The sequence below is a fragment of the Musca vetustissima genome, unplaced genomic scaffold, assembly GCF_032173495.1.
Source record: "Musca vetustissima isolate MV318-11 ecotype Yass unplaced genomic scaffold, APGP_CSIRO_Mvet_v1 utg18561, whole genome shotgun sequence".
NCBI classification, from domain to species: Eukaryota; Metazoa; Arthropoda; class Insecta; order Diptera; family Muscidae; genus Musca; species Musca vetustissima.
Genome location: NW_026874366.1, coordinates 55,590 through 82,719, shown reverse-complemented (window position 1 = coordinate 82,719; position 27,130 = coordinate 55,590). Strand labels below are relative to the sequence as shown.

Here is a 27,130-nt window from a genome sequence, read left to right as displayed (position 1 = left end):
TTCCGTTACACTAATATAACAATTTCTTATTAACAACGACATCAACAATTTCAGGACGATGACTGCCATTGAGCTTCTTAACTGTCTACATTATCCCCTCTGCCTGTCTGTCTGTGAATTGGATTGATGAAAACGGGAAAGGGGAACATTGTGAGCACCTGTTTAATTGCACTAATGATACAAAAGTTCACATTGGGTTCCGCTTCATGTTTGTTTTCAGGTTTCCATTTTTTCGGGAGCCATTTTTAAGTGCAACATACGCAACGACACACGGTTGGGCGGAAGATGCCCGCCATCGTTAGAAGGAAACAAAATAATTAAACAATCTGAAAGATCCAAAGAGGTGGAGTTCAAAGGTGTTCTACATGAAAGCCATAAAACGTGTTTTATATTCAGCTGCTTTCAGCTAAGTGCTAAAGACTGAACGCTTCTTGATGATTTTATTGCTGCAAATAAATGAAAGTGAAGACTCGGCGATGTGAAGCGACTTGATAATGCTTGAGAGCAACAGCAATTGCCGGTAATTATGTTAATTCACTTGATGTACAGGAAGTGTTTTATAGTCATACTTAGTTACAGTGGCTCTTTAGAGACACGCGGACGGACAGACGGATGTAAATGTCTGGACGAAGATGTTATTAAATATAATGGTTTATGATTAAAGGACATAAACGCGTAAAACATATTTATTTTATTATCTTAATGTCAGTCGGGTAGTATGACCCTAAAACATTGTGGAGATCATTTTCTCGAATTGTTGGAATTACCAAGGGTCACACTATGGCAAAGAAATTAGAAAAACTTTGTGAACCAATTTCAATTTTAGTTTTTATGCCCTACATCAAACAGAGTATGATATCCTTGTGCTTTATATATTTTTATAGGTTTCCAAAAATTTTGGGATTTACAAATGTCGGCTGAAGAAGAACTTGTAATCATTTATAATTGCCTATAATTTAGTATATTGAATTATAATTGAGTAGCAAATCTGCCTACAAAAAAAATCGTAATATTTGTCCTCTTTTGAAAATATGTATCGTGGGTATATAAGCGCATTTTTAACCGAAATTTGGTAACATAGATTAAATTTTCCTAGCAAAAAAATTAAAGGTGGCCATTTATGATGTTCCTGTTATTTTTTGGAGTTACAAAGGATATCACTGTTGGTGCGTAGGATTGGGATATACAGGAAATTTTGGAAATTTTTACTAAAGTGTACTGGGATTCTCAAATTTAGAGGATCATTGTATGGGTGTAGGATCGGGATATGTGATCTGTATTTTTATATTAGTTCAAACTTAAATAAGTATTACCCGCCAGATATAAAGATAAACGTTTATCATCAATTACTTGTAGCAAACATTCAAAGTATAATACATATTTTATTGCTGACATTTTCACAATTAATAAAATAATTATTTAAAAAAATTATTACTTAGAACCATAATGACTCTTATATATGACCGACAGTTTTTAAAATCAAACTCTAAATAATATTACTATTAAACTTATGCATTTCAATCCCATTCAGAGCTGTCTCATTTAACCAACCAAATGTCCATTTCATCCTTGGATTTAATTTATCACAAGCATTCGCGACGACGATTTTCTCATTGTCGTTGACAAAGGCTTCCAGACAAAACTTTCGATTAACACCATGTCTTATCATTTCATGCTCCCGATCATAGGACCAATATTGATTTCCTCCCTTGTTGTGACATGACCACATCCACACCGTGGCATTCTCATGTGAATTCATTACATCCCAGCAAATGTCTCTATCGCCCGAGTTCTTTCGTATATCATGGAAATGACTCAACGCCCAGAACTGATTATCCTGCGGATGTGTTTTATTCGAAGCACAGGTGAACAGACCTATTGCACTATTCACACCATTATTCATGGAATCAATACAGTATGTGGGGAAAGCCAAACTCTGAATAACACCCGAGGCATAGTTGGGTGGCAGTACAGGAGGGTACTGCTCTAGTAGATCGGGTGCGATATTTTCTAAAAACCATTTGAATGATTTGCATTTCAAATGTTCACGAATTGCAATTTGATTGGTCAAGTCACCAGGATCGATGGCAGCGGCATCCGGAAGACGTTCGTAGATATATTGTTTATATTCATCCAACCACACTTCAGCAACACGCTTGTGGTTCTGAAAACAATTGAAATAAAAAGTTATGCCAATTTCTTTGATATACAATACATATACTTACCCTTGCCACAAAGCTATAATTTCTAGGACTCGGCCTCGGTGTCATCGGACCACGGAATATATGTGCCACACGAGAACATGGAACATCAATCAGCAGGCCACCACACATCCATATTTTGAAACTCAATTCATATTGCTCTGCTCCCCAGATATCAAGACCCTCATCATAGCCACCTACTTCCCAAAAGAATTCTCTCCCAATGGCAAATAGACCACCCATCATAATTGGATTACGATATGGCTGAGTTTTATCCACCGCATCCACTTCCAACACCGGCATTTGTTTGTATTTAAAATTCCAATCGAATGCTCCCCTTGATCCCTCCTGATATCCTCCGCTGTAGGCAAATGTGCCATGATCGATGCTATCGATAATGGGACAAGTGGAGATGCGTTTATTCATGGCTATGGGCTCCAACAACGGTGGCAACCAATTGTAATTACACTCGATGTGAGAATCGAAAAACACCAAAACATCTCCGGTCGCACTACGAGCACCAGCCAGTCGGGCACCTATCAAACCTGTTCTCTCTCGCAGTCGTACAATTTTCACCAAGCCATGAAAGTAATTGGCCACATAATCGTCCAATTGTTGTTTTAAATATTCGCGATCACTGAAATCATCCACAATGATAATTTCGTGTAAGAGTTCAGGAGGTGTGCGATTTTTGATGCTATACAGGGTTCGGATTAGCACACTAAAGTATTCGTTATAGAACGGGATTACCACACTTGTCGTTGGCAAATGGATCAGATATTGTCGGTGGCGGCATCTGTAAGTATATATGTAGATTTTAAATTTGTTGGTGCCAAGTAATAGAAGTATAATTTGTCGGAGTCAAAATAAAAATAGGCATCGTCCAAATAAATGCAAATTGAAATTGATAGTTGTATTATTCAACAAAGAGAGAAAAGCTACTTGATGTTGCCTAACATAGTCATACCATTGTTTAAACAATAATAAAATTTCTTTCCGAAGAAATTTCTATCAAAGAATGGTGGTACTATTGATGCAAAATTAGCGGGATATTTATTAGATTGCACAAAATTTGGTAAAAACGTTGTTAATTTCGGCCAGACGATTTATTGTATTATGTAATAAAAGTTTGTTCGTTCTCAGCAAAAATTATGTTTCAAATTACAGACACTCAGGTTGGAAAATGCGGGGAAAATACTACTAAAACCTAAAAAATTAGGAAAATGAACGAGACCTTTATGTGGGCCTTATATCAAAACATAGGCCAATGTAGACAATTTTCCGCAAAATTATAGTCACTTCGATGAGAACATTTTATTAAAACCGTTAAAATACTGGCAATGGGGCGATGTTCTTATATAGGGGATATTTAAAAAAATTAAATATTTTGCTAATTTTCTGTATATACATATGCTTTATATCATATTACTGCCACATCGCACTATAGGTAATTTTCCCTGTTTTTGAAGCAAAAATTAATAACAGCGGTTTTAAACGATTTTTTGACTTTTTAAATGATGCATATGTACAAGAAAGAGAAAACGCAGATTTCCACAGTAAAAACCGGATATAACGAACAACGGTTATAAGCAACTACACATATAACGAACAAAGCTAATTCTTTCTCAGGCATTTTCATTAGTTGTCTTATACACAACAAACCGTTGAAAACGATTAGGGTAGTAAGTTAAGAAAAATTTGGACCCCGCGATTAGATTTTTAAAGGAATAATTATTACAATGTCGTATGTTTTTGCATTAATAACGATTAATACAGTACCCATTTATACTCCTTAAGGACATAAATATGTAAAAGTGAGTTAAAACCATGCTTACTACAGTCGAACACGATTATAGTAAACACTGGATATACTGAACAACATTTTTTCATACGCCACTTTTTTTATTTTTAATCAATCCTGAAAAAGTAAATAAAGCAAATTTTTGATGGTTTATATTCTAAGGGGAACTCAAGTCCGACATTTCCTGTTATCCACTTTTTAGATTTTTTTCTCATAATCTTTCCTTCGACAACCTATTTACGGTTTAAGAGTCACGTTATTTATTTTGTAATCAAAATTCGTGTGTATTCGTTTTTTCGCGGAAATGTTCTATCTTGCTTGGTCGTTCGATGCATCTTGACAAATGTATGCAAAATAACCTAATTTCCTATTTTAATTTGACGTATTTTTCGTCCAAATTGTTGTTATTGGCAATTTTACTTGCGGGGACGTTGTGAACAACAATATGTTTCCTTGCTTTTATTTCTTTCATCAAACCAAATATTGAAAATATTACTGTTTTTTATTCTGAAGTTCCCTACAAAAAACTGATATATCTTGAAAAACGCAAAAATCGCAATTTGAGACCTATTGGAATCAATTTAGAAGGCTTTCATTAATATATTTCAGTTGTCAATAGATCAGACAAATTTAAACATTTTAGTAAAAGTCTATCTAAAATGACTTATGTGTAAAAAATAGACACATTTCTTTTATTATAGTCAACTACGCAAGTTTTGAATCGCTACACAAACGTATTAACAAATATTATATATTAAATAAACAGCACACACCACCGTTAATACTCTCCATGTTTAATTTTTATGCTTATGCTTTGAATTTGGCGGTTTTAAACGTTTTAAAATTAGCCTTGATTTTTAAAATTTTTTTATTTCTTTAATTTTATTTTCAAAATTTAGAGTTTGGCAACAATTTTCACCGCTTTTAAGACACTTTAACGCAAAAAATCTTACAGATTCATACAATTTGACATGTTTTCTTTTTAATGACATCAAAAAAGATTTTATTTTCCAAAATTGAAAAAATGACTTTTTGTCCAAAAAACTGTCCAATTTACCTATTTATTAAATTAAAGTAATTCGGTTAAAAAAACGTGACCAAAAGTTTAAAATACGGAATATTTTGGGGTACATTTTTATGGGAGCTACATCGAAACATTGGCAAATTTTTCGTAGGGAGATTTACTACCCAGTGAGAACCCAAATTACAACTGATAAGGTTGAAAAATGGTGTCCAAAAAATATCGAATATTAGGGGGTACTTTAATTTTTAGTAAGAAAATTTTCAACCCCGTAAGAAACTAAAATACTAAATTACAGCAAATTAGTTTAGAAAACATGCCCAAAATCTTCATAATATATGAGGGCTACAGGAAAAAGTGGACCGAAATATCCCATTTTCAATACCAAACATCCCAGGAGTAATATATTTGAAATATTGGCATCTCTATATTGATTTGAGATTCCATTTCACATTTTCGCTCCCAATGACGTAACATTGAGATTTACAATGTACCTCTTTGCGAGCGAATGTTTTATAAGTAAAATACGTTTTCTGTCTTGTCATCGGCAACAGTGTTGAAACCTACCAAAAACAACCATCGATAAGATAACATCAATATTTTATCACTTATATTCATAATATATATGGGCAATATTGCCAATTTTTTAACATAGCTGAAGCGGAGGTTCACCCCTTTATAACTCGGGAATTACTTAAGTATATGAAAAAAGTGAGTAGTTTTGGGTTAATTGATCTGTCGTTGCAAACTGTTCATGATATTGACCTCCAAACTTCATTTTGGTGGATGCTGTGTCTACTTTAATGTAAAAAAAATGTGTAAAAGTTTTAAGATTTTTTTTCTTATGCTCAAAATTAAAAACTTCGATAACTTTTGCGCGCATCAACCAAAAATTTGATCGCGAACGGTTTCGGAGTCAGAACATTTTTGTCTATATGTGTACCAAAAATCATTGGTATGCCACAAAAACAAAAAAGCTAATTTTTTGAAAATGGAATATTAAAAAATTGGCAATATTGCCCATATATGTATATATATATACAGTGAGTGTAATAAGTATTTTGCCTCAATACAAATTTGAAAAAAATCCAATATATACGCCTTAAGCCAGCATACTAAAGATGTAAAATGAATTATCTATGATGATGTTAATCGGAGATAAAATATTGAATGCGTATTCGCCACCAGCTACCACAGTTTTTCAAAAGACAATAGGGTTTGACGAATAATGATGTTTTCTCCGAACTTCATGTATGGTTTTTTATTTCTACTATTTTAGAACTGTTCATATCTTTGAATCTGACCCCCGTATTGGTATTTCCATCGCATATATTCCTAGATCAATATTACTGGACCATAGCAATTTCAAAGTCAGAAAAATTGGGTTTCGCGATATTTTTTTAAATAATGTGTTTGTCGGATTTTGGTTTTAATAGTTTTTAAGGTTCTCTCCTCGCGTTATATTTTGCAAAACCTCTTGTTTATTATTCTAAACATATTTGGGATGTTTTGAAGCCGCAATGACTATGTTTAATACTCTCATCTTAAGATTAGGACGAAAAAATACCAAATATTAATTGAGATACTGCTGAAGAATGTATTGAATGTAAATTTGAGAAAATACCCACGAAAAAATGCAGTGATGTATTGGAATCGTCGGCAAATCGCTTATAGTATCTGGTTAACCGCAATTGTAACTATAAAAAGACCAAACGTGTTTTATGTAATATTTTTTTCTAAAATAATAATAAAAAGCAAAATACTTTTTTGTGATAAACATTTTTGGTTTGTTATAGATTTCGGCCGATATCTTCGAGACCAATAGGTCTTTCGCAGTGATTCTTGCAGAAATACGATCTAAATATGTCAACAAACATATTCCATCACACATAATTCATTTTACGTCTTTAGTATGCTGGCTTTAGACGTATATATTGGAATTTTTTCAAATTTGTATTGAGGCAAAATACTTATTACACTCACTGTATATATATATGGGCAATATTGACATTATTTTTAATATTCCAAATTACGCCGTTTATTATATTGACCAAAAACTTTGATATAGATCTTCCTCCGTAAAATAAGAACATGCATATATTACAATAATCTCGATAATGTTGCACATCTTCGCGAAATATGCGAAAAATAAAAAATATAGCATATTACATCAATATTTCACACACCTAAAAATTAATTTAAAAATATCTACATAATCTAAACACCATGATGAATCAAATGATATCAAAATCACACAAGTCCGTGTAGCGGTTTGTAAATTACAGCGACAACAAAACAAGATATTGAGGAAAAATATTTGTTTTTGGCTCGAAAAAATAATGTCATCATATTTATTTTTTTTAATTTTATACAAGAAATTTCAGAAAAAAAATGTTGTTATTCTGCTATTTTTCCCGAATTTCGCCGAAAAATTGACATATATAATAATAATCACTTTTTGTGTACAAGTATACGCCTTGCGGATTATATCAAGGCCCTTCCGATAAATCTTAGGGTTCTATAAATATGAATAAATCTTAAAATAAAATAATATTATGAAATATACATTTTAAATTGCGTCTAAATCGCGTAATTCTCAAAATCATTTGATGCGCATGCGGTTTCCAGGAAGTACTGAAGTTTATCTACCAATCCATATATATTTTGCGAAATTTCATTTGACGGCTAAGATGTGCTACATGTTGCATTGAAGTACCTAAAAACTCGTAAAACGCGAATAATTTCCGAAAACTCCATATGCCATTAACGCGCATCCGATTTCGGTGTGCACCCTAAAAAAATACATCGATCTATACCGATTTCAATGTGGTCCATTAAGAACCATGGATGTGCCAGCTCACACTATTTTTGAGATAAATTGGGCACATCTCTCTTTCGGCTGAAGTTTTTAAAGTTCTTTTTTCGAAAAAGATTAAAATCCGTATGAGGTCATTTATTGAAGCAGAAATGATCCACAGAAAACGCAAATAAATCAGCGATATTTTCAAAAACATTTTTTGCCAAATTTCGTGTTTTTGGAAGGCCAGTTCCCGCCGCTCTAGTAGATGGATTTTCACGAAGAAGATTTTATATCATCCGAAACGTAAAAAACCTTATTGATCGCGGGTACCCATATCATTCAGTTGACAGATCTAAAAATTTGGCCCGAAAAATAGGTTTTTTAGAAATTTGATCGCACATAATGTTCACCATTGGATGAGTATTACTCTGAAGCTGTGCATACTGCATACTCAAAATACATATCAAATTACGTAGATTCGCGACTACAATAATCTTATAATCGATTTTTAAAAATTCCTGTTTGCGTATTAAGGGAACCCCCCCATTCTCGATTTTTTATTTTTAAGATTTTAAATGGGCTGGTAAATGAATACCAATGCTTGTTAAGATTTGTAACTTTGCACATATATATTTGAAGATTTAAAGAGGAAGAAAAATAATTTACAAAAAAATTTTGTTGTTGTTTTGTTGTTGTTTTTTGTGATCAAAGAAAAGTCCTTATTTTTGATGGCGGGCATGATAACTCCTCACTGAAACATCGGAATCCGAAAATTCCAACGGTGTTAGAAAGAGTACATGTCTGGCTCTCGTATGAACTAGGATTATTGACTTCGCTCTAAAATTAACAAAATGGCGGACCTTTGAAAAAATATTTTTGGAAAATCGCCGATTTTTTACCAAAAACCAAGTTAAAAAATAAGGAAGATCTTCACCGATTGGCTTTATCCTAGTTCATACGATAGCTATACACTCACAGAGAAACGTGTAAAAATTTGGAATCGATTGGGTTATTAGTTTTTGAGTTATCGTGCCCGCCATTCGCAAAAAAATGTTTAGAGAAAAACGCGTTTAAAGTTTGAGAAGCCCTTCAGCCGTCACTTGATATTGACACAATAAATCGGCTATATCTTCAAGAGTTCTTGAGATTTTTACTTGAAATTTTGCAGGGACATTCTTGAATTAGTGTAGATTGGAATTAAGTCAACAAAAATTTTGACCCCGAAAATGGGGGGGTCCCCTTAAAGCTAGAAGTAAAATTAAAAAACACTTAAAATTGAGCTTCAAAATGTCAGCATCATTTAAAGGTAGATGCAGTTAAAATTTTGAAAAATGATACATAAGGGGCGTAGTCCCCATTTTGTTGGCTTCTAGTTTTACTTTGACACGAAGACCGTGAAATGAGTGGCTTAATCACAAATAGATAGAGAACGTAAAAAAACCGGTTCGCCTCAACCTGTTTTTACACATTTTTTACATTAAAGTAGACACAGCTTCCACCAAAATAAAGTTTGGAGGTCAATATCATGAACAGTTTGCAACGACAGACCAATTAACCCAAAACTATTCACTTTTTTCATATACCTAAGTAATTCCCGAGTTATAAAGAGGTGAACCTCCGCTTCAGCTATGTCAAAAAATTGACAATATTGCCATATATGTATATGGGCAATATTGCCAATTTTTTAATATTCCATTTTCAAAAAATCAGCTTTTTTGTTTTTGTGACACATCTATGATTTTTGGTACACATATAGAGAAAAATGTCCTGACTCCGAAACCGTTCGCGATCAAATTTTTGGTTGATGCGCGCAAAAGTTATCGAGGTTTTAATTTTGAGCATAAGAAAAAAATCTTAAAATTACGCCGTTTATTATATTGACCAAAAACGTTGATATATATCTTCCTCCGTAAAATAAGAATATGAATATATTATAATAATCACGATAAAGTTGCACATATTCGCGAAATATGAGAAAAATAAAAAAATATAGCAGATTACATCAATATTTTCATTATATTAATGACATACACGCACCTAAAAAATAATTTAGAAATATCTACATAATCTAAACACCATGATGAATCAAATGATATCAAGTCCACACAAGTCCGTGTAGCGGTTTCTAAATCACAGCGACAACAAAACAAGATATTGAGGAAAAATATTTGTTTTTGGTTCGAAAAAATAATGTCATCATATTTATTTTTTTAATTGTATACAAGAAATTTCAGAACAAAATGTTTGGGGTTATTCTGCTATTTTACCCGAATTTCGCCGAAAAATTGACATATATAATAATAATCACTTTTTGTGTATAAGTATACGCCTTGCGGATTATATCAAGACCCTTCCGATAAATCTTAGAATTCTATAAATAGTAATAAATCTTAAAATAAAATAATATTATGAAATGTAAATTTTAAATTGCGTGTAAATCGCGTAATTCTCAAAATCATTTGATGCGCATGCGGTTTCCAGGAAGTACTGAAGTTTATCTTCCAATCCATATATATTTTGCGAAATTTCATTTGACGGCTAAGATGTGCCACACGTTCCATTGAAGTACCCAAAAAATCGTAAAACGCGAATAACTTCCGAAAACTCCATATGCCATTAACGCGCATCCGATTTCGGTGTGCACCCTAAAAAATACATCGATCTGTACCGATTTCAATGTGGTCCATTAAGAACCATGGATGTGCCAGCTCACACTATTTTTGAGATAAATTGCGTCTAAATCGCGTAATTCTCAAAATCATTTGATGCGCATGCGGTTTCCAGGAAGTACTGAAGTTTATCTTCCAATCCATGTATATTTTGCGAAATTTCATTTGACGGCTAAGATGTGCCGCACGTTACATTGAAGTACCCAAAAAATCGTAAAACGCGAATAATTTCCAAAAACTCCATATGCCATCAACGCGCATCCGATTTCGGTGTGCACCCTAAAAAAATACATCGATCTATACCATTTCAATGTGGTCCATTAAGAACCATGGATGTGCCAGCAACATCTATTTTTGAGATAAATTGCGTACATCTCTCTTTCGGCTGAAGTTTTTAAAGTTATCTTTTCGAAAAAGATCAACATCCGTATGAGGCCATTTATTGAAGCGGAAATGATACACAGAAAACGCAAGTAAATCCGCGATATTTTCAAAAACATTTTTTGTTTTTGGAAGGCCAGTTCCCGCCGTTTTGGTAGATGGATTTTCACGAAGAAGATTTTATATCATCCGAAACGTAAAAAACCTTATTGATCGCGGGTACCCATATCACTCAGTTGACAGATCTAAAAATTTGGACCGAAAAATAGGTTTTTTAGAAATTTGATCGCACAAAATTCGCACCTTCGGATGAGTATTACTCTGAAGCTGTGCATACTACATACACAAAATACATATCAAATGACGCAGATTCGCGACTACAATAATCTTATAATCGATTTTTAGAAATTCCTGTTTGCGTATTAAACTAGAATTAAAATTAAAAAAACACTCAAAATCGAGCTTCAAAATGTCAGCATCATTTAAAGGTAGATGCGGTGAAAATTTTGAAAAATGATACATAAGGGGCGTAGTCCCCATTTTGTTGGCTTCTAGTTTTATTTTGACACGAAGACCGTGCAATGAGTGGCTTAGTCACAAATCGATAGAGAACATAAAAAACTGGTTCGCCTCAACGTGTTTTTACACATTTTTTTACATTAAAGTAGACACAGCTTCCACCAAAATAAAGTTTGGAGGTCAATATCATGAGCAGTTTGCAACGACAGATCAATTAACCCAAAACTATTCACTTTTTTTCATATACTTAAGTAGTTCCCGAGTTATAAAGGGGTGAACCTCCGCTTCAGCTATGTTAAAAAATTGGCAATATTGCCCATATATATATATATATATTACTAAAGCATTTCGACTTACTCTTCCTTTCTAACATCTGGAACAGAACGATTCACGGAAATCGAATCGGACAATAAGGCATTGAAACCGTTTTCCTTATACAATGTCTCCTCCAATTTCTTTCTCGATTCATCGGTAATATATGATGGCGTTCCATGTTCACCCAAACCCACACGTTTAGCATCGTTATCTATTGCCACATAATCATGCCAATCTCGTTTGGGACCCTTAGGTTCGGGCAATTGAAATGGCACTCTGACATCATAAAACTGCGTAAGGTTGAGTTCACCCTCCAAAATGGGCCTAATATAGGGATGACCATTTATTACAGCAGGACGGGGGCGTCGGGATTTTATCTCCTCATTATCAGATGGGCTATGTAAAAACGGAATATCAGAATGTCGATGATCATGCTTTACATTTCTCTCTAGAACCGATTGATTTAAATTCTCCGACAATTGTTTACTCAAACGTTGTTCAACCACTTTGATGGTAATCACCGTCAGTACAATTAACGTCACAACAAAAACAATGAATTTTCTCAAGAACCGTTTAAAGTGGCGCGGTTGCATTGTCACCAGATTTCTGGAGCGTGGAAGTCACACGGAAATATAAAGACAAGTTATCGATACCATTAACGCAAAATGACTGACGCGCCAACTTCAACAAACAGTTATGTGGAGCGACACATGGAAACCATGATTGCTGTGAAATGTTATTAAATTAAGTGAAGTTTTCCAGCAACGATGTCGGAACAAATTTTTAACATGATTTTGATAAAAAAAAAAGAAATAGATGTTTTCTTATCGCCAAAGATGCTTGATTGTATAAAAAATGTTGAAAATAGATTTATCAATGTACCAGAATGTTGTTGGCCAAAAATAGTTTAATATCACAGATTATTGAAAAATCTTAAAATAATAGAAATAGTAGACATATGGGGTCTCTTTTTATACTTTCGTCCGATTTCATGAAAAGATACACCGGAGACTCTAAGTCTGCCTGATAGACATGAAATTTTGCATAGATTTCAGAATGACATGTGATGGATTGATTAAAATAGGTATTTATATATCTCGAATTTGATGTGCAAAGTTTAGATCAAATCTGAGACTCCCTTGCGCCAGCAGCACGGGGACTATAAATTGTCAGAAACTGATTTGGCCCGATATTTCGATGGGACATATTTTTGTCCTATCATTAGTGTTAAGGCTAAGGGTATAAAATATTATCATTTACAAAAGAATACATAACAATTTGGATAATCGTCATCGAAATAAAGATAATGACCGTCATTTAAGTGTCCTTGCTTCAAATAGTTTTATAGGCATTTCACAAAACTCCTCTCTTCCCTCCTGCGAATGTGGTATAAATGATAGCGACGACAACGATGAGGATGATGACGATGAATGAAGGCAAATCTTCAAGTAATTTCCATTATTAACATTGGCAAAATCATAGACCAATGAATCGTAACAAAAATCCGGCCGGCATGAATGGTAATGACGGCAAAAGGCAATAGTTTCTAAGTAAGAAACACTAACAATCGTAAAAATACCCAATCACACAATAATCAAAGAATGGGGCGGAACAAAGGGTGAGAGACGCAGGAAACCACCAACACCAGTCGGCAAAGAATACAAGGAAAGCAAAATAAAAGAGACCAAGGATAAATAATACGTTGACTTTTGTAGCCAATTGTCGCCTTTGTAATGATTATTAGACACATTTCATATTTCACGACGGCATAACAAGCAACCGTCCAAACGTCCGAGCAACGTTCCTTTCATCTATGCAAGAATGGACAATTTCCTTAAATTTTCATTTGTCATAAAAGAAAACTTGATTTCGCATTACCCCGTAGTTTGTTTGCCATTCCTCCTCACAACACAACACCAAATATGAATGAATGGAAATATAAAAAAAAAATGGGGAGAAAAAGGACAAAAATAATTTCTTTGATATTGCTTATGATGATTGTTATGATAATTGTGATTTTTTACAAGACTGTTCTTGCGTCACCAATTTTCTTTTTGATTATAATGGGGTCGTCGGTCATAACTCTTTTTTCTCCATAACAATGGAATTGATTATAAACCCCCTGTAATAAGGCATATTTGAAAACAGAGACAGACATTGAAAACAAAGATTGCAATCAGAATTGTAACCTAAAAAATAAAAGTGAATACTTATTATAACTCGAAAGAAAGCATTGTAAATAAGAATGATAATATGGAATCGTAATACTGAAATGAATGAAACTATGCTATAATAGCGAACACCCTACCAAAATTCGAGCTCCATTCATTCCCAATCTACTAATTGCACTAATTTAGTAACATTCTTCAACTCACTACCTATTGTACTAACCTTCGAACACTTTGTAAATATTTTAACAGCCAGCTCCTTACCCTATTAGCAATGTTATCACCTCTTTAGTTACTTTTTAACATAGAAGAGTTTCCTGTACGATGTGTCAATGGACTTTCATGATTAAGATACAAGGCTCCGACACCAACCCCATATTTATAACCTTCATCACACTGTGGTAAAGGGTATTAGGGTTTTGTGTATATTATATGTTTGTAACACGCCGAAGGAAATGAGATAGTCCAGCATTTATTTTTGACGATCTACATAGAATCACTTTCTGAGTCGATTCTGTAAGCCCTTTTGACCATTGTTTTATTGTAGAAAGAATCCGAATGAGACGAAATTTTTTACTTATTAAGCTAAAGGTCGAACTCTTTTGGGTAAAATCGGTTCAAATCTATTTGTAGATCCCATATATAGTTTCCTCAGGTTTTACAACAGTGCAGAAAAGTGTTTGTCAGATTGGGACAACATTTTTCACAGCGTACCGGATGGAGCCTAAAATGTCGTATATAAAGTTCAAATTTAGATATACCTCCCATATATATGTTCGCCCGATTTGATGTAAACGGTATATAAAACTACCAATGTTTGTCTGATTAAAACGAAATTGTACATAGCGTATCGTATAGAAAATCGGCTCAGAATTAAATTTTTATACCCTTCACCACACTGTGGTACAGGGTATTATGTCTTTGTGCATATGTTTGTAACAGGCAAAAGGAAACGAGATAGACACATGGTTCCTTTTGAGAATATGCATAGAATCACTTTTTAAGTCGATTTATACATATCCGTCAGTCCGTCTGTCTGTCCATGTTAAATTGTAAACAAAGTACAGGTCGCATTTATGATCCGAATTGGATGAAATTTGGCCCAAGGACGAACCCTATTGAATTTGGGAAAACTCGGTTCAGATTTAGATATAGCGCCCATATATATTTTCGTCCAATTTTATGTAAATGGTGCACCAAAGTCCCTATATATCCTTCGATTTGCACGAAATTTGGCACAGTGTACTGAATTATGTCTAGAAACATGTGTCTTAAATTTCGTGAAAATCGGTTCAGATTTAAATATAGCTCCTATATATATTTTCGTCCGATTTTATGTAAATGGTGCACCAAAGTCCCTATATATACTTCGATTTCCAAGAAATTTGGCACTGTGTTCTGAATTACGTCTAGAAAGATGTGTGCTAAATTTCGTGAAAATCTGTTCACATTTAGATATAGCTCCCACATATATTTGTTTCCGATTTTATGTAAATGGTGCACCAAAGACCCTATATATCCTTCGATTTGCACGAAATTTGGATTTATAAGTAAATTAAGAACTCAAAATGTGGAACACTGGAATAAGTGTAACCTAACATGTGACAAGTTTCAATGAAATCGGTTTAGATTTCGATATTTTGCTTTAAATTTATTTACATAATTTTGTCCCATTGTAAGAAAAAACTCTATATCTGCCCAAAATTTAGTATAGGTTCCAGAAGTACATGTTTAATTTCATGTTAATAGTCCTTCAAAAAATGCGACATCTGTTAGGATTCCATCTGTTGAATATACCCAAAGTGGTGAAGGGTATTATATAGTCGGCCCCGTCCGACTTTACTATTTTCCTTACCGGTTATTTTCGTCGTAACTAACTTTGCAGTTTTTATTTCTGCAGTGACTGCATTAATAGTCTTTAAATTTCTTATTTATGCTAAGAACAAGAAGAAAAAATGACAAATGTAGTCTTTCTTTGTATTTTTAGCCGTTACTTCACGTATTTAAGCACAGTTAAAGAAACAAATTCTTCGACTTTGGTTTACCTTTTTCCGGAAATGCCCATATTTTTAGCGGATACTTATCTAAATGGTGCATTAAATACCCATTTTTTCCGATTGCGATAAAATATTGCACTCCAATGTGTTAAGTTTTAAGTTTCGTATAAATCGGTTCAGATTTAGATATATCGTCTATATATTTTCACCAGTGTTCACCAGAATGGCATGACATTAAATTCGGACAGGCGTCCGGCGTCATTACCATCTGGCTCATCCGACAGTTTGAGGAATAATTGAATTTTCCATGTCGCAACTACTAGCCCATGATTCGATATAATCCCCAGAAGCAGATATGGATCATCGATAACTGAGTCAAACAGCTTTTTGAAAGCGATATCAACACTACGCTATCTTTGTTCGGCACTGAGACAAAACAAAAGGTTCTCAAATTAAATAGATGTAAACAAAATAAGCTATCTTGTAGGGATTCGTAAGATATATTAGTACCATAATTAGGAGGAAATATTTTCTAAACAGACATTAGGGTTTGGGTTTCGATTTATATTTCAAACTGTTATGTTTGTAACAATGAACATCTCTCAAACTTGTTTAATGTAGCCGATACTAAAATATAGAAGAAATCCATTCACTGTGCATTTGGTGGAGCAACGAGGTGGAAATAAAATGTGTATTGCAGTAGCCACTCCTACAAATATTTTCAAATACGACATTGAAAATAATACCAATTTTTGTATACGATAATAGTCTCCAGTGGAATTTCTGTGTTTCTACTGAATAATTGCATTATTCCGCTTTTAAGCTTTAGAATTGCTATCAAAGTCTCCTTAGATATTCATTTATGAACAATAAATCACATAATAATGGATTTCACGTTTCAAAGAAGAAATAATTATAAAAGAAACCCCCATTGAAAATGCTAAATGTTGAGCTATTGTTTTCATGTAATTTCAAAAGAAAGGACAATTTTCTTAAACAAAATTTCCATTAGGGAAAACGTGTTACTCATTACTCCTGCTGCGCTAATAACGTTTAGACCAATTTGGAGCTTTTAACTTTAGTTGTTCTTGAACGTAACATTGAAACAATGAACATTAGTGTATGGTTGTTGATGTTGCTGCCCATTATCATTTTCCATTCGGAAAAAATTAATGCGTTTCATAATTTCGACGTCCAACAGAATTCATACCAATGGCTTCTATCATCATCATCGTCGTCATGGCCAGCCACTCGCATCACTCATGTTTAAGGATTGTCAGAAGTTGTTTCAGCTTCAGCGTTCATGCGACAAAAGTAATTTCCTGCAGTCATTTTTCATGCACCATTATCTTCATTTTATTTGTTATTTAAAGTTTTTTAACTTTTTCTTAAACACATTTACCGAAGACAATCGACGTTGCTTGTCCCTTTTTCCCCCCTAACCACCACCCACTCACAAGTATTTAAAGGACACTCTCCATCACATACCCGTGTGCACATACACAATATCATATACTAGCTGCGTTTGCCAGCCGGACATGTCTTCGTGTGCGTGTGTGCCTGTGTAAATTGATGTAAAGTCGCTTAGCCAAGAAAATAAAAACAAAAAAGGATGCTGTCACAACTTATTAGCATGAATGCACTTTCCAACGCCAGAGAACATTTCAAACAAACTTACCTACTCCTTTCCGGTTGTACTCGTCTCTGACAGACTGCTAGTATTCAACGATTAAACTTCTGGCTGCCAAGTGAATGGAAATGATTTCAATCTAAAGTATTTTAAAAGTCGTTTTACGTGGTCTGTGCGAAAGTTGGCAGCGATGATTGTTCTCGTTTCCTTATCCATTCATTCATTCAACAGTTTAAATTATTACACATTTTATTAAAAATCATTGCTTCCCATAAATTGTTACTTACACTTGTTTCGTTCAGTCATCCGTTTTTGATTTTGGTGTCATGAAAGAGATTTATTTGATGTCTGCAGATTTTGGAACATTAGTTACAGGAATTTGTTGATTAAGACATCAATAAGATTGATTGGTGACACATTTAGACATCGAATTTGTTTGACAGATATAAACAAATTTGTTTTTAACCAAATAACACTGTGACACAAAGTGGAGTTCAAAGTTCTTTATATGATGAATGCCCTTGGCGAGTATAACAAATTCGCCAAGTCATAAGGATTTTTTGCTGGCAACTTTAAAGTTCATGAAGTGTATATAATTGTTTCAATAAGCATGGATAACCTACTACTATATAATGCAATAACAAATAAAGGTCCCAACCGATTTAAAAAGTTTTTAATGCACCCCACGTGGTGAAGGTCAAATCGAATGAGAAATATTTATGTAAAATATATTATCTGTCTATCTAGACTCCTGGTAACTCATATTCGTCCTTGTTTTCTTGAACCGAAAACCAAATATTACGAGGCAAGATTTTTGACCTGGTGTACGTACATGCATCCGTTAAAAAGTTTTAATATGACCTTCTGACCAAGCTGTACATGTGTGATCATTCTCCCTGGCATGTCTCTTTTCCTGAAAATGATTTTCCATATTGTTATTTTGGGGTTGTAAAGAGAAAACTACAAAAAAATTAATGGTGTTTGTCTGTTGGACGAAGTTATGTCAGAGATGGTTAGAGTATATGACCCCTACCTGGTGTTTACAGGACCGTAAATACAAAGCGTCAACTAACATCCAGACACCAAAGTGCAGGTACCAATCGATCACACGTATTTCGATGTAATCACTTCCTTGGATGAGAAGTGGAGCCCATCTAAAGCTCCTGCCTTTCTATGGGTCAGGCAAAATTCATAATTTCGATTACTGGTGGAAAGCTCAATGTCCCCAATTGATAACAGATCCCATTTGTGGCCATAATTAGAGCAGTGGGTTTATGAAATAAAGAAATATCACATATATGAGTTTCGAGGACGCTGATTACTGTTCTGCACGAAAACGATAAACAAATAATGGGATGGGTCGAATACGACTGTCAATTTGTTTAAAAGTTTAATTAATGAAATTATTTTTGAAAACGTTTTGTAGGTCTATGGCCCCTAATTGCAAATGTGAAATCAGATTTTGAAAATCAAATAAAATATATTCAATATGGCGGATCTAATATAAGAAAAAACTAAATATTTAATTTCTTTGCAGTATAATTAATTATCATTTTTGCTAAGAATATGTGCTACACAATGCGAACTTAAAACACCAAATTACAGCTAATTTTGTTGAAGGTGAGGATAATTTCTTCCGATTTTATTATCAGCAGGCTATGTTAGTAAAATTCAATTTTAATTTTTTATGCAATTTTAAAATAAGATTTTCAACGAATGTTTTTATATTATTGCTAATACCTCTTAAGTTTATGAACGATCGCAGACGGTCGCATAATTCTGAACTACTATTAAATATTAAATATACACCTAAGTCTGTTTTTACACGGTCTTTTTGTACACGGTTTTGATATAGCGCGGTTTGAAAATTGAATATTTTTAATTTTTTTGACGATTTTATTCCATTTAGAACGATTTGAAATTTTATGTACTTAATTTTTTTTTTTTTTTTTGGTCAAATTTAATTTTTGCGAAGTATGTTCATATCACAAAAAAGTATTTATGAAAGAAAAATTCAATTTTAATTTTTTATGAACACTTTTTAAGATTTAAAATTTTCGCGTACAAACAATTTTTACTTAAAGCAAATGTGAATAGCACTAATTTAGGGGAATTCCCTTTATGTATAAGATCAATGTCTTTTTTACACGGTTTTTTTTACACGGCTTCTTCTGGAACCAATCTACCGTGTAAAAACAGACTTAGGTGTACTATTAAAATATCCTCTGACTCTGCTTGGCACTAGGTTCTGAAACACATTTTTAATGATATTTATGAGTTTTTATGCAGATTTCAAATATATATGGTTTCATCGGCTCCACCTGAAATTGACTTTTTGCAAAACTTGGATTCGTGGCCCATAATGAGTCCTGGGGAATTTGAAATGTACAATATTTTTTCGTCTCTACTTTTTGCCAAAAGTGCACCTCCTCACTAAACGGTGATTCCGTAGACTTCCGCAAACCAAATTAGCATACAAAAGTCAGGGTAAATATACGTCATAGGCAAAGGATATATTATATATCTGTCGGCAAAACCGGCTGACACTTTTTTACTCGCTCAATCTAATGTTGGATACATTGGAAATACATATTACTGATAGGTTAAACTATGTCATTCCGGATTAAAAATATACCCCACTGAAGAAAGTATTATTTCTCAAAATGGCCCCATTTGATAAACATGCCATTCCTTGATGTTCGGGTCATATATGCTATGGATGCTATATAGAAATTGAATCGATTTAACCCTACGATCAATAACCAAAAAATTATACGTACATCAACAACCGTGATACATTTGTACCCATCAAAAGATAGCTCTGTAATTCATTAAAAAATTGGACTATCGTGATGTTTTTTGTTTTAAATTAGTCTATACGGATCTGATCTAGATGTAGGAACTCGAAATTATATATGTATTAAAATAATATATATTTAAATCCATTCTTAAATGATAATCTATCTAAAACAATTATAGTAAATTCGTTATAGCTTTCGAATGGGTTAAGCTCTTATAGTTATTTTTATTGGGATCTTATTTAGGTGTTCCCCAACGCCTCTGCAAATTTTTGTGGCCCTATACAACATGGGGCCATCAGGGCGACTCGTGGAAGTCAGAAACTACCTTACTTTTCCTTTGGTATACAGGGTTAATGGTTAATGTCGACTTAAAAAAATCGTTATGCACTTAATTCGGAAATCCATGCAAATATGAAAAACGTTGGGTTTTCTGTGGGCCGTTTACGTGAAATCGGACGAAATTTTATATAAGAGGATTATATAAATTGATTTTATGAAAACTTGGCACAAATCTTTATAGACTCAATGCAGTACCCTATGTCAATTGCATCCATCTCATTTGGATAATAAATGCGAATTTGTTTACAAAAAATATGTGGACATTCATAAATCGACTAAGAAAGTGATTCTAAGCGTATTATCAAACGTAACTATGATTCTATATTGTTTCCATCTTCGAGAAACGTCTGGACAAAGATATAAAATCCTATACCTTGTATAGGGAATATAAAAAATACCCTAACATTTATCTATATATAAAAGAGCTTAGTGTTAAGTGAGTGAGTGAGTGACTGACTGACAGATCATCGCCCAGACGAAACGGCTAAAGCTAGAAGCTTGAAATTTTGAGTGTGGGTTGGTGTTGGTGTGTAGGCGTGAGATAAGGCTGGGTTTTTGGAAATTCGAACTAGAAGGGTACGAAAAGTACTAAAATGTACCAAATATGGTACCCTTTGTATTAGGCGAAGGGGAAGAGCTAGAATTCTGAAATTTGGAATGTGGGTCACTGATGTAAAGTTAGGAAGATGTACAAAAGCGTTTTTGGAAATTCGTACTAGAACGGTACGAAAAGTACTAAAAAGTACTAAATGTGATACCATTTGTATTTGACGAACCGGTAGAGCTAGAACTCTGAAATTTGGATTGGTGGTCGCTGAGTGTAGGATATATGTATCAACGGGTTTTTGGAAATTCGAACTATAAATATCCGAAAAGTACTAAAATGTACTTAATTTTGTACAATTTCGTACCATGTGAATTGATAGAGCTAAAAACTTGAAATTTGGAATGCGAATTAGGGATGAGATGTAGAGTCCATTTAAGGAGATGGTTTTGGAAGCGTGTACTCATGTGTACGAAAAGTACTATATGATACTATATTTGGTACAAATTTAATTTGGAGATAAAAATCGAGCTGGAATCCTGAAATTTGAAATTAACATTAGGAGTTGGACATCTGAGTGTAGGATTGGGAATGTACGTAGTTTTGGAATTTTTTTACCCAGTTTCAGTAATTTATATTCATGGGTACTAAATGGTACTAAATTTGGTACAATTTGAATTTTATGCGAACCAATAGAGCTAGAATCATGAAATTTGGAGTCAGGATAACTGTTGGGGTGTAAGATCGAGATATGTAGGAAGTTTTAACAATTTTTACTAATGTGTACTAAATTTGGTACAATTTGAATTGTGGGTGAACCGAGAGTTGGAATCATAAATCTTGGATTTAGGATCAGTCTGGGGGTGAAAGTTTGGGTTAAGTGGGACGTTTTGGAAAGTCGTACTACTGTGTACTAAATTTGGTACAATTTGAATTGTGAGTGAACCGAAAGAGTTGTAATCCTGAAACTTGGATTTAGCATCTCTGTTTAGGGTAAGTAAGAAGTTTTCGAAATTCGTACTACTGTGTACTAAATATCGTACAATTTGAACTGTAGGTGAACCGATAGAGTTGGAATCCAGAAACTTGGATTTAGGATCACTGTGAGGGTGTAGGATTGGGGTCTGTAGGAAGTTTTGGAAATTCGTACTACAGTGTACTAAATTTGGTACAAATTGAATTGTGGATGAATCGATAGAGTTGGAATCTTGAAACCTTGATTTAGGATCACTGTGGGGGTGTAGAATTGGGGTATGTAGGAAGTTTTGGAAATTGGTACTGTGTACTAAATTTGGTACAATTTGAATTGAGGGTGAACCGATAGATTGGAATCCTGAAACTTGGATATAGGATCACTGTGTGGGTGTAGGATTGGGGTCTGTAGGAAGTTTTGGAAATTCATAGTACTGTGTACTAAATTTGGTACAATTTGAATTGGAATCCTGAAACTTGGTGTTAGGATCACTGTGGTGGTGTAGGATTCCAATATAAAGGAGGTTTTGGACACATTTATATATATGTGTGTGGTACAATTTGAATTGTGAATGAACCGATAGAGTTGTAATCCTGTAACTTGGATTTAGGGTCACTGTGGGGTTGTAGGGTTAGGGTAAGTTGGAGGTTTTGGAAATTCATACCACTGTGTGCTAAATTTGGTACAATTTGGATTGTGAGTGAACCGATAGCGTTGGAATTCTGAAACTTGGAATTAGGATCTCTGTGAAGTGTAGTTTTGGAAATTCATACTACAGTGTACAGTCATTATGGGGGTGTAGGATCGGGGTATGCAGGAAGTTTTGTTGGAAGTAGAAGGGTACGAAAAGTACTAAAATGTACCAAATATGGTACCCTTTTTATTAGCGAACGGGAAGAGCTAGAATTCTGAAATTTGGAATGTTGGTCACTGATGGAAAGTTAGAATGATGTGCAAAGGGTTTTTGGAAATTCGACCTATAAGTGTACTAAAGGTACTAAACTTTACTGAATTTACTTCCTGTTGTATATATATTGAACATATATAGCATGAATCTTGACATATGAAATGAAATACTGGTTGGGAAGTAGTGTTGATGTACGGAAATAAGTACATTCGTACTTATGTGTATAAAAAGTGTAAAATGGTACTTAATTTCGTACTATTTACATTCAGTTGAGTGTGTAGAGATGGAATCTTGATTATCGGAATTAGCTTTAAAAAATTGTACTTATTTGTACGAAAAGTACAAAATGGTACTAAATTTGGTGGAAGTTGGATTTAGGTGAACAGACAGAGCTGAAGTCTTCAAATTGGGAATTAAAATGACTGTTGGAATGTAGGACTGAGGTAGATTATGAAATTCGTACTTATTGGTACGAAAGGTACTATATGGTACTAAATTTAGTACAATTTGGATTTTGCTTGAAAGGATAGAACTGAAAACCTGAAATTTGGAATTAAGATTTCTGTTGAAGATTGAGCTATAGAGACATCTTTGGAAACTCGTATTTATGTGTACGAAAAGTAATAAACGGCACTAGATGGATTTGGGTGAACGGAGAGAGCTGGAAACCCATAATTTGGACTAATGGTTGATGTTTGAATATAGAATTGAGATATGGAAGCATAGTACCTATGTGTACTAAATAGTACTATATTTCGTACAACTTGATTATGTATGAACGGATAGAGCTGGACTCCCGAATTTTTTAATTAAAATTACTGTTGGAGTGTAAGATTGACATAGTTTAGGAAATTGTTAATTATAGAAACAAAAAGTACTAAATGGGTCCGGAAATCTTACAAATGTGTGAACGGATAGGGCTGTATTCTAAAATTTTGAATTAATATTACAGTTTGAGTGCAGAATTGAGATATGTCGGTAATTTTTTAAAATTCGTCATTATGTGTACTAAATGGTAAAAAAATTGGTACAATTTTGATTCGAGTTAACGGATAGAGATAGTAAACGTAAATTTGTAATTAAAATTGCAAGATTAAGGAAGTATTGGAATTTCGTACTTATGGATACGAGAAGACCTAATTGGTACTAAATATGGTACAATTCGTTTTGTGTGAGCGGGAATCCTAATATTTGGACTTAAAAATAATTTGGAACAATTTGGACTTTGGTGGAAGTAAGATTAGGATTGATGGATTGATGTAGTTTTAGAAATTCTTACCTATGAGTATGAGAATTACTAAATGGTACTAAATTTGAAACCATTTGGATTTGGTTGAATCTTGAGATTTGGAACTTAGATTACTGTTGAAGTGTAGTATTGAGCTATGGAGACAACTTTGGAAACTCGAATTTATGTGTACCAATAGTATAGAATAGAAAATTCACTAAACTTGGATAACGAAGAGAGCTGGAAACCTAAAATTTAGAATGTTGGTCATTGACAGAGAGTTAGAAAGAAGGACCAAAGGGGTTTTGGTACTAAATTTAGTGGTGTTCGAAAAGTTCTAAATGGAATTACATGTGGAACCTGTACGTTTTTGCTAAAGTGTGGATTTCGGAAAATAGTGCTTATGTGTATGAAGAGTACTTAATGGTAATAAACTTGATATTAAATGTACAGAGGTGGAATTCAGAACTATAGTACAACTAATTATACGGCATTCACGATTTCCATATGAAATATTTTTTTATTCCCTTTCCGCATACGAAGTAGCGGGTACTTTGCTAGTAAATTGATAAATATTATTGTCAAAATCAGACAAACGTTGGGTCGCAACGTTGGCGCACCATCGTCAGCTGTACAGTGTACGCCATGAATTAACCGATTCTCACCAATTTCAAAGGGGTTCGACCTTGCGACTTTGTACAGTCGAAAAGTTTTTAACGACACCGATTTTAGCAACATATCGGTTATAAGAATCTTTTGCCTGTTTTTGATATCGCTTATAGCGATCAATCCCGCCTGTCCCTTGACCGTCGATTTCGACTGTTTATCAACTGTGAATCTATCTTGCTTACTTCAACATGCTACAAAGGTTTGTGGCGAAATTAGATGACCTTTGGAGTTAAATACTTTCAAACGCGATATAAATTGGACGTGAACAGCCAACAAGTAAATGACACTTAAATACATAAATACTTCTCAGACATGACTGTGTGTCGGCTACAACATAATTGTCTTCCGCCCAATTATAGTAGGCTTTAGCTTTATTACAGTGATAATTTGCGCAACTAATTATTGTTATTAGATTCAAATCTAATTCGAAGGTAACTTACTTCGCAACTTAGGGAGTGCATGCCTAGACGAGACAGCTAATCAATGTTCATCATAGCGAAACGACAAAGGTTCAATGTCACGAAACTAGTTACAACAAAATTCCATTCATTCATACAGGCATACGGCAATGGGTCTTTAATACCATAAGGCCATGGCCAATGTTCGGGAATTTGGTGTTTATGCATTTTACGACATTTCAAAAGAAATAAAACAGAATTGAGAAAATCATATATGATTTGCTGCTCATCCCTCAAACATAACAGCATATTTGTATATTTATCCCAAATCGGCATGGACCTGTGTGACACATTCAACACAATACCAAAAATGATGATTTCCATTTATTTTTGGTATTTGCCGACTTTGTGGTTTAGCTGGGAAAAAATGTCCATAAAAATAGTCGTGTGTAATTTGAGTCTTATATCCAGTGGCTTATGCCTATATCCGTTTTCCAATATAAACGGATGTTGGACACATGTAAATATTATGTGTGTGTGTGTGTGCGTATGAACTACTCACCCTCGTGAGGACTTTTTTGTTTCTCTTCATTTTCACATTTTCCTGTTCAGAATGCGTCCATAATGAGTTTTTGTGGTTTTATGTTCCAAACCCAAAAGAACTTTAGCTGCAGTATGTCAACAGCAACTGAAATACTTCAGAAACTTTCCATTGTAACCAAATGTTGAATTTTTCCAATGGTTCGTTAAACGCATTTCAATCTCGTTAAAATTCTTAATGAAAACCACAAATATTTTTATTTCCTCTCCGGGTTTGTTTTTTTGTTGCACCAAAACTAAAAGTTGTTAACTTTCGGGTTTTGTCGTCGTATGCCAAGGAATGTTGATGATTTACAGCTTAGCTAAGTAGTTTAAACTTCAAGGTAATTAGTTTAAGAGGACAGGAAATGGTGAAGAAGATGTGGTTGTAGAAAAGACGTGCGAAGGCGGTTTGCGGTTATTTTGGAAACTCCATTTGTTGTACACTAAGGAGAGAATAAATCATTTGGGTGAGACATATGGAGTAAGGAAAATGAAAAAATTCAAATTCTTCGAAATTGGACCATATTTTTTTATTCGAACAAGGCGATATGAAAATTAAGGAATATTGCTTTGGTGGCAGGTCAAAAAGATAGGTTATTCTTCATGACATAACTCACATTATTTGAGAAAGGGATTTGCAATTATGTAATTATTGGATGTTTGGTATGAAAATAATGATATTCGGTATTCTGACCACTTTTTGTCATTGGTGGAATTCAAATGTTGTCATGTTAAAATGAGTTAATATTTTCATTAAATATTTAAGGGTAACAAGTGAAAAAGTCTGACTTTGGCCATACAGGTGTTATAATTTATGGAGACTATGTCTAAATCTAGACCGATATGGCTCATTTCCACACCTGACCTTAGTTTTGTATCTTGATACCCTCCCAAGGCAGTATGATTACAACATATGTACAGATGGAAAGAAATGGCTAAATGGTTTTAAAATACCATACTTTGTAATATATAAACTTCCAATTTTGTGTCCAGAATATCCCTCATACTGTTACAGTTATATGGATGCTACCCAAATTGGACAAATACTCCGTTGAAAAACATATACACCTCATTCAATTTGCACGTCGAGTGTTTCGTATTTCCATATTTTGTGAAATTAAATACAAATTGCGCCGTTTCAATTATCACATTTATGTGTATGTTCCTTTACAAAGATGAAAATTAAA

At 33.8% G+C, this 27,130-nt stretch overlaps 1 protein-coding gene across 1 annotated transcript; it reads right to left on the bottom strand.

Annotated features, from left to right (window-relative positions):
- Positions 1–1,486: 1,486 nt before the first annotated feature.
- On the bottom strand, positions 1,487–17,412 carry LOC133333221 (N-acetylgalactosaminyltransferase 4-like). The gene is made up of 5 exons (XM_061541552.1): positions 17,361–17,412; positions 13,058–13,253; positions 11,750–12,313; positions 2,226–2,997; positions 1,487–2,164 (listed from the first exon to the last, which is right to left on the bottom strand). The coding sequence occupies exons 1-5, from the start codon at positions 17,410–17,412 to the stop codon at positions 1,487–1,489; spliced, it is 2,262 nt and encodes a 753-aa protein (XP_061397536.1).
- Positions 17,413–27,130: the final 9,718 nt, after the last annotated feature.